Source organism: Oncorhynchus clarkii, chromosome 25 (genome assembly GCF_045791955.1).
Source record: "Oncorhynchus clarkii lewisi isolate Uvic-CL-2024 chromosome 25, UVic_Ocla_1.0, whole genome shotgun sequence".
NCBI classification, from domain to species: Eukaryota; Metazoa; Chordata; class Actinopteri; order Salmoniformes; family Salmonidae; genus Oncorhynchus; species Oncorhynchus clarkii.
The window spans coordinates 19,448,018-19,456,752 of record NC_092171.1 but is presented as its reverse complement, the minus strand read 5'-3'; the positions used below and the strand labels follow the sequence as shown (position 1 = coordinate 19,456,752).

The 8,735-nt window shown below is 45.3% G+C and overlaps 1 protein-coding gene across 3 annotated transcripts; it reads right to left on the bottom strand.

The window, feature by feature from the left end:
* Window positions 1–2: 2 nt before the first annotated feature.
* Window positions 3–8,664, bottom strand: LOC139384220 (ribosomal protein S6 kinase-like 1). 3 transcript variants are annotated; one of them, XM_071128948.1, is made up of 12 exons: window positions 8,606–8,664; window positions 6,570–6,692; window positions 5,845–6,018; window positions 5,295–5,419; window positions 4,658–4,750; window positions 4,328–4,375; window positions 3,215–3,347; window positions 1,479–2,951; window positions 1,279–1,368; window positions 1,044–1,126; window positions 746–841; window positions 3–587 (listed from the first exon to the last, which is right to left on the bottom strand). In XM_071128948.1, exons 3-12 carry the CDS (start codon window positions 5,978–5,980, stop codon window positions 477–479), a joined length of 2,388 nt encoding a protein of 795 aa, XP_070985049.1. In that variant the 5' UTR covers window positions 5,981–6,018; window positions 6,570–6,692; window positions 8,606–8,664; the 3' UTR covers window positions 3–476. The 3 variants fall into 3 exon arrangements, with proteins under 3 accessions (XP_070985049.1, XP_070985050.1, XP_070985051.1); XM_071128949.1 differs by lacking the exon at window positions 8,606–8,664 and having other exon boundaries at window positions 5,918–6,018; window positions 6,570–6,737; XM_071128950.1 differs by lacking the exons at window positions 5,295–5,419; window positions 5,845–6,018; window positions 8,606–8,664 and having other exon boundaries at window positions 6,570–6,642.
* Window positions 8,665–8,735: the final 71 nt, after the last annotated feature.

The window sequence follows — 8,735 nt, the reverse complement described above, 5'->3', positions numbered from 1 at the left end:
AGATGCATTGCTTCATTTTACTAACCTTATTGTCAACGCTGTTTATCACAGCCATTGGCTGACCAAAAAGTATTTGTGTAGTAAGTGTTTGACAATGGAAAAACATCTGTTTCCATACTTGGTGATGCTATGCATGGATGTTAACAGTAGCATTGCATGTCATTTGTACAACAAATACCCCAAAAGTCACCCAGGAGTACATTTTGCCCTACTATGTTTACACTCGCCTCTATTATTCAAACATGGAGGTCACAAAGACAACACTGCAGGCAGAGTTTGATTGTTGCAGGGCTGACATGTTGGCTGTGTGCATATTGCTCTTAATTACCCTTCTAATCTATCATTCTTTGGGAAGAACAAGATGCTCAGGAAGTAGCTCCAGAGTTGGGGTTTCTATTTTAGCCACAAGGGGGCAGTGGCTGCCCAACTTCACTTGGCTGCAGATAACTGTTCAGGCTACAGAGTCTGTTGACCTGCTAACTGCTCAGTGCCTTCCAGGAGACACCATTGAAGAAGGGGTGACACTTGATGTCACTCACTCCACCGCCTCCAGAGCCCAAACGATAACCAGCGTCAAACTGCAGAAGCTGTGGAACACAATAGTCACTCACTCAAACTCAAGCCAATTTGAGTTTGTACAATGTGTGTGGCTGTGTGTATCTGTGGTTGCAGGCTAGCAGCATGTGTGTATATGTCTACGGTATTTACACTACCAGTCATGTGTGTAATAGGACTCAGGCCTTACCTCAGTGAGCAGGGAGGCAGCTGCAGTACTCAGCTGGTCTGGGATCAGAAGCTGGGTGTGAGAATGTACCCCGGCTGGGTGGAACTGCCACAGAGGCTGGAGGCACAGGAACAGGCATAGTTTCAACAAGGACTTGATAATGGTACCAACACAGATACACTATCAACAGACCAGTTGGCAGCACTCTAATCAATTTACATACACACGTTTGGATTGGAAAAAAACTTTACTATGACGGAGGGCAAGATTCTAGCCTCTTTTTTTCTTCAAAGGATTAATCAATACAAATGTTATTTACCATTCCTGTAAGAAGTTCAAATAGCAATGCCCCCAGACTCCACCAATCACAAGCTTCTGTTATTTTGGACACACCTCCAATCTCTATTGGCAAACAACAAACAGAACTGTTATTAACAGGTTTCTTATTGGATCAAACTAAATGTCTGATATATAATAACACTAGAAGGCACTTTAGGGTAGCAGCCATATGTGGAACTGTTGTGACAGGTTTACTAAATAAACAGTGTTTCCACCTGGGGCACAGTACATCTGGTCCATAGCTTCAGAGTTGGTTTCTGACTGAACTTCACTCCACTGGCCAAAGAATGTCAGGCAGACCTTTCCTGTTGAGAAACATGACAATATGTCACAATCAAAGTTTGTTGAGTTTTCAAGACTCAACTCGTGCCAAAAACTGAGACCTTACGGAGTTAAAGTGATTTAGGTGACTAACCGATGCTGGTAAGCAGGATGTTCTTTGGGTTGAGGTCACGGCACATGACACCTTGCTGGTGAAGACTCTCCAGGGCCAGGAGGATCTGAGCTCCCAACAGACGCACCTCTGCCTCAGGCAGCCCCCAACAGCCCTGCCTGACCCCGTCTCTCCCTCTGGAGGCCTTGGCAGGGAACTTGGGCTGGTGGCACCAGCCCTCCACCTCAATGATCTGATCCTGACCCTGTCGATCTGATCCATTTGACTTCAGGAAAGCATTCATGTCCTCCTTCCGACACTGTGGGGAGGCCCCTGTGGGGCCAGTGGTGTTGGGGTCACACAGTGATCCTTTCCCTTGGGGGATGTCCTTACTCAAAGGGCTCAGCTCCCAGCCCTCCTCCACCTCCTCCCCTGGCTCTCTGCAAGGAGGCCCCACATGATACTTTGCCCCTGTGAGGGCCAGGGAGATGCCTGCCTGGTTCCCCTGCTGTGTCCCAGCACTGAGACAGTGAGGCAGGGAAGGGGGGTGAGAGATCCCTGAGGATGTCCTCATGACCTTCAGCTCGTCTACTGTAGAGGGACACACAGCTCTGCCAGGCTGGGAAGTCTCTGTGTCCCTGCTTACTAAGTTCACAATGCTCTTTTCAGTAGTGTGACGGTTTACCTGTTCTTCCTGCCCTCTCTCCTGGTGTGTGGATAGCTCTACACCCACAGTGTTCTCAAGGTCGCCACCTGAAACACTGCCTTGGTGAGAGCCATAGGAGGTCAAAGTTGCCATCTCACTAGCCTGGCTTTGATTATGGAGGGGAACATAACTTTTCTGTGAATACAAACTAATAGAATGATTCTTCAAGTTCACTGTTGACACTGTCCCACCAGAAGAGGTGTGAGTTGTTTGAGGTACAGGTTTACCTGCAGCTATATCGGAGTCACTCTCACAATTCTGTGTCAGATCAGCAGCCTTCCACACCACGTCAAAATCCAAACTGGATTCAATTTTTTCTGTTCCAGTGGCCTTCCTAGAAGGCTCAGAGGTGACATCAGGAACCTGATCGATGCACAGATGACTAGGAGGAGCAGGCTTGTCCTGAGTTTCAGAGTGCAAACACTGATTGTGGCCTGCTGGATGGATATGGGGACTGACGTCTGTCCTCATTGGCCCAGATAAAGAGGGCTGTAGCGCTGTAGACCTTGAGTTGTTCTGCAGGCAGCCTGTCTCCTCGCAGTAGGAGTGGGTCCTACAGCCTTCCAGACGATGCTGAGCCTCATGCCAAGATGGAGGGGAGTCTGTGTCTGGGCTCTCCTCGTTCTCCCTCTCCAGGAGAGAGGTTGTCCCTGTGTCCCCTCTGTCATTCTGCTGGTAGTCTGAGCTGATAGTAGGGGAGGTGTAGCTGTTCTTCAGTTTGATCCTGTGCTGGCTGGCAATGTAGCATTCTGGGTGCTCCTTGGCTCGGTCGTTCCTCACCTTGGACAGTTTGGAGAAAAGCTTCCCACCTACAGAGCATAGAAAAGTCAATACATCATAAGACAATAGTAGTTTTTCTTTATTTTAATTCAGCTATTTTTTCTAATCTCCTTGGCAACCTTGACCCAAAATGGCTGAAGAGTGCAACCATCAACAAAAAAATGTACCCTGTAGGTCCACTGCTATGCCATATGGACATAAATCTCCCTTTGCATGGCGATAGGCTAGGTAAGAGCATCCGCTACATCTCACATACTGCAGGGCTGGCAGGCAGAGCCTGTGTTCAGCTCACCTTGAACATGCTCCAGATGCAGGTACACAGCATCCTCACTGACATAGTACCTCAGCAGCTTCACCATATAGGGGACGCCCTGGGGGATGATAGTGGGCTGGTCCCGGCTCTCCCAGCTCGACTTGGGCAGGCTCTGAGAGGACACAGCGCAATAGAACAATAGATGTATGACTATGCTGTTACTATTACCTTGGTCAAAATACAACTTCTCTACTGTAATACACATTGTTCTCTTGTCTAGTCTTAGTCTGTCTATAGTTCATTGATAAAAACAGAAATCTAAAAACTAATCTCAACAAAAGCGGGCTCTTCTCTAGCACTGTTTATACCTGGTTCTAACACGTGTCCTTTGTCCTGATCTTGTCCACATTCTGATTGTTAAGACAGGTGTAGACGATTAAAAAGACACATTGTGATCAGATCTTCCTGACCACTTACGGAGGTAGTCAGGCATGCATTGTGTCTGGATATCGTTAGTGTAAACAGATCTGGATAGTGAAACCATTTAAATCCTCATTATCCCACCCTGTAAAATCATTGACAGGTGGCACTACTGACTTATGGCATCAATATGTGTCTTAAAATAAATAAATAAATATTATTTTGAAAGAATATCCATCAAATAATTTATATACAGGGAGCGACCAGGAAATCTGGTCACAATGTGGAAACAGTGGTCGTATAAAAAGATACATCTTAATATCATATGTAGACACATTTCTCAAGATCTGGGCACAATCATAATGTGGACAAGATCAAGACACATGATGCATGATAGTGCCAGGTGTAAACGAGACTACTGAGACCTGCGCCTTAGAGACCCTGCTACAGTATTTTCCAATAACAACTCTCTGGTTACGGAAATCAGAGGTGCATTTAGACTAAGAGGGTCAGAGTAGAGGGCTTTTAGCCAAATCAATGGTGAAGGATACTCAAGACTGAGAGTATTCCCATTGACTGGGCTGCCACAGAATGGCTGGCAGGGGTCCAGACAGTACAACAGCCATCTGTGCACTGGATATGCATCTACACAGATAGACAGCTGCACTGTGACAGCTGCACGTCTGCCACTCTGTCCTTTGACATACTGTATTGGTAGTGTTAAGTACTTACTTTAACAACACATTTCTCCTTTGTAATCAGGCTTTGGACAATCAGGACCTTGGGGAGAAGACGTACATTTTATTTTAGTTTAAATAGAACATAGTATGTTATTAGATGGTTGTGACATTTTAGGACAAGGTACTATTTGCTTAGGTAAGCATCATGGTTGTCACTGGATCTATAAGACATGGTATATGTGTATGTGACCAATAAAATGTGATTTGGTTAATAAAGGGTTAACTACAGCCAGGATGTCTGTTCAAGAGAGTATCATCAGTCTAACAAAACGTTATAGTACCCATGTCTGGTTGAGAGCAGTGAGTGTAAAAACGTCCTTACCTTATCGATGATCCCCACCACTTTACACATCTCCAGATCCTCCACTGGGCAGCTCAGGTGTCTGATTGGCCGGAATCTCAGACTACTGTAACCCTGGTGATAAAAAGAGATTACAAATCAGTACAGGACAGATAACAGCGATGTGGACACGTGTCTGTGTTTAATTCAGATCTGAAATGTTGCTTCTACTCAAGGATTAGTTACAATCTTAGAACAGATATTAGCATGTTGCATAAGAGAGAGGGGGAGAGAGAGCGCCCATCCTGGCAGATGTGAACTTCTCACCCATGTCGGGTGTAGTGTAACAGAGGGAGATGGAGTTGTTGTGCTGTTCTGTAGCCCATCTCTAGAGAGAGGCTATAAGCAGCACATACTGGTTGCTTTGAGGATGTGACTCAGGCTTTCCCAGAAGGAAATGATTCAGAGAGGTGCTAACTGGAAGATTAGCACTTAACCACCTCTTCAATAAACAGACCAGACATATAAATCAACACAGGAGTAAAAAGCTGAAAAATGAGTGTCCAGTTCTCTGAGTAACATGGATGATCAGAGTGGGTTGATTTTCATCAATAAGATTTGCACAGTATTATGGAATGTTCATCTTGTCAAAATGAGGGTTCAAAGGTCATCTTCTTACCCCTAAGTGAGAGTTCCCCTTCCCCAGGTTGTCCTGCAGGTGGGAGATAAAGATTACCTCGGCCCTCTTCAGATACTGAGTAGTCTTCCTCTTCACAGCCTCCCGGCGCTCCTTGTTAGGGTCCACTGGAAGACAGACCAACTACATCAGACCTCAGTTCTCTCCCTCTCACACAATGGAGAAACCTCACTCCACTAAACTGAAACTGAAATAACCTCATCATTCAAACGCTTCTGTTTGAATATAGCTGACATACTTCACTAGCACAGTAGAGAGAGAATATCCGGCATGCTTTACCAGTATGGATATCGTTCTCTGACCTTGGCTTCCTGACTTCCTGTTTTTCATAGGAATGATTTAATTCTGCTTTACAATGGATGAATCATGAGCAGATAAATCCACATGTTCCTGTTTCATGCCGCATGACTTATTCTCACTGTGTTGAGTAGCTAAAGTCTGTAGCGCCTTAACCTGCTCTATTCAATATCACCCTAACCAGAACCCTGCATGTTGACAGAATACTCTAGAGTACAGTAGATTACCACTGTACCTTGAACTCCATTGAGCAGCAGGTCAACCCCATTCTTGTAGTAGCTGAAGGCAGCTTCATAGTCTTCACTGACCTCCCTGTCCAGAGCCATTCGGATCTGCTTGGCTGCCTCCACCAGGTAGTCTCTCTTGGCCATGGCTGTCCTGGCTCGGCACTGTGGAGGTCCAGACGGGCCTAGCAGCCACACAGAGTGTACCGAGCTATATGTAATCACACAGACCTGTATGTCCTAGGAGGAGTCATAACACGACCAGCCACCGCTAAGACGTTCCTCTCTTTAAGGGAAGTTCCTAAGAATAATCCTTACGATGGCAGAGAATAATTGATCAAATCTTCCAGAGATGGTTAACTACCAAAAGCCAAGATTTCCCCAGGGCTACAGTAAATCCCTTAACTAGTCACTTGTCTGAGAAAAACATGACGGCAAAGCATGAAACTGAGAGCAAAGTGAAAGTAATGTGACCAATAATAGACTGTTTCTGTTCCTCTCCCCTTACAGGCAGCTGGTGGCACTGTAATTGGGGCGGGAGGAAGGGAAAGGGGGATACCTAGTCAGTTGTACGACGGGTTCATAATAATGGCTGGAAAGGAATACATGGAATGGTGTCAAACATTGGAAACCATGTGTTTGATGCCATTCTAGTCGCCCCATTCCAGCCATTATTATGAGCCATTCTCCCCTCACCAGCCTCCTCATCAGATCATAAGCATGTGGAGTGTCTCACCTTTTCTCCCTGGTCCTATCAGCAGTGGGACTCATCTCTGGCAGCAGTTAGTCGGCTCACTGGGGGGTTATCCTCCTCCACTTGAAGGTTAAAGTCTTTGTTTTCAAGCATGATGATACGAACCTGGGTCATCAGAGAGTTCAGTTTTTACTTCAGTAGAGCACCGGAAGTGAGTATGAGTGTGCAGCTCTGGTACTATATTGCTGATGAATAAACACTGTCAGTGCTGCAGGGGTGGTGAGGAGGAAGGATGACTCAAAGTACTTACAGTGCCTTCGGAAAGTATTCAGACCCCTTGACTTTTTCCACATTGTTACTTTGCAACCTTATTCTAAAATTGATTAAATTGTTTTTTTTTCTTCTCATCAATCTACACACACCCTATAGTGACAAAAGCAAAAACAGGATTTAAGAAATGTTTGCTAATTTATAAAAAATAAAAGAAACAAAATAACATTTACATAAGTATTCAGACCCTTTAATGAGCACTGTGTTGAAGCACCTTTGGCAGCGATTACAGCATTGAGTCTTCTTGGGTATGATGCTACCAGCTTGGCACACCTGTATTTGGGGAGTTTCTCCCATTTTTCTCTGCAGATCCTCTTAAGCTCTGTCAGGTTGGATGGGGAGCATTGCTTTTTTCAGGTCTCTCCAGAGACATTCGATCGGGTTCAAGTCCAGGCTCTGACTGGGCCACTCAAGGACATTCAAAGACTTGTCCCAAAGCCACTCCTGCGTTGTCTTGACTGTGAGCTTAGGGTTGTTGTCCTGTTGGAAGGTGAACCTTTGCCCCCAGAGTGAGGTCCTGAGCTCTCTGGAGCAGGTTTTCATCAAGGATCTCTCTGTACTTTGCTCCGTTCATCTTTGACTCGATCCTGACTAGTCTCCCAGTCCCTGGCACTGAAAAACATGCACACAGCATGATGCTGCCACCACCGTGCTTCATTGTAGGGATGTGCCAGGTTTCCTCCAGACGTGACGCTTGGCATTCAGGCCGATCTTGTTTAACTCTGAGAGTCTTTACGCACCTTTTGGCAAACTCCAAGCGGGCTGTCATGTGCCTTTTACTGAGGGGTGGCTTCCGTCTGGCCACTCTACCATAAGGTGGTGGAGTGCTGCAGAAATGGTTGTCCTTCTGGAAGGTTCTTCCATCTCCACAGAGGAACTCTGGAGCTCTGTCAGAGTGACCATCGGGTTCTTGGTCACCTCCCTGACCAAAGCCCTTATCCCCTGATTGCTCAGTTTGGCCAGGTGGCCAGCCCTAGGAAGAGTCTTGGTGGTTCCAAACTTTTTCTATTTAAAAATGATGGAGGCCACTATGTTCTTGGGGAACTTCAATGCTGCAGAAATGTTTTGGTACCCTTCCCCAGATCTGTGCCTCAACACAATCCTGTCTCAGAACTCTACAGATAATTATTTCAACCTCGTGGCTTGGTTTTTTCTCTGACATGCACATGATCAATGGAAACAGGATGCACCTGAGCTCAATTTTGAGTCTCATAGCAAAGGGTCTGAATACTTATGTAAACAAGGTATTTCTGTTTTTAATTTTTAATACATTTGCAAAAAAAAAAAGTTTAATTCTTTAATCTAAAAACAAATCTTTGTTTATGTTGAATTAACGTGGAAAACTGATTAGAGTTGGAAAAAATAATCAACCTAAGGTAGCTCTTAGCATACCATACAAGTGCACTATGAAAATGTGCTGATGCCTTACCATTGTCTATCATTGTGACATGGGGTTAGTTTTGTATCCCACTCACATACACTTTATCATTCCTCATACAGTCAAATGAGGAGAAGTCATAGTGTGTCTGTTGTTGAGAATCAGTCCGCCTCCTGCAGTATTTCCATGTTACATGCACCAATATCCTTGATACTAACGACAAACATTGTCAGCGTAGAGACAAACAAGAATACACAAGATTAACAATACAATAATCCCATTTGTTTGTCTGCAATGGATAGACATGCTTGCATCATACATTCATCTTGGTCGCCACACGACAGACAGCACATGCACACATATATCCTACCTGATGTGACCAGAGCATGCCCCCTAGACCCACTGCCCCAGCAGCAGCCTCCCTCTGCACAGATATCAGGAAGAGGAGGAGAGTTCAGCGAGGCTGCCTATTGGCTTGAAATTATGTAAAGTGGTACCAT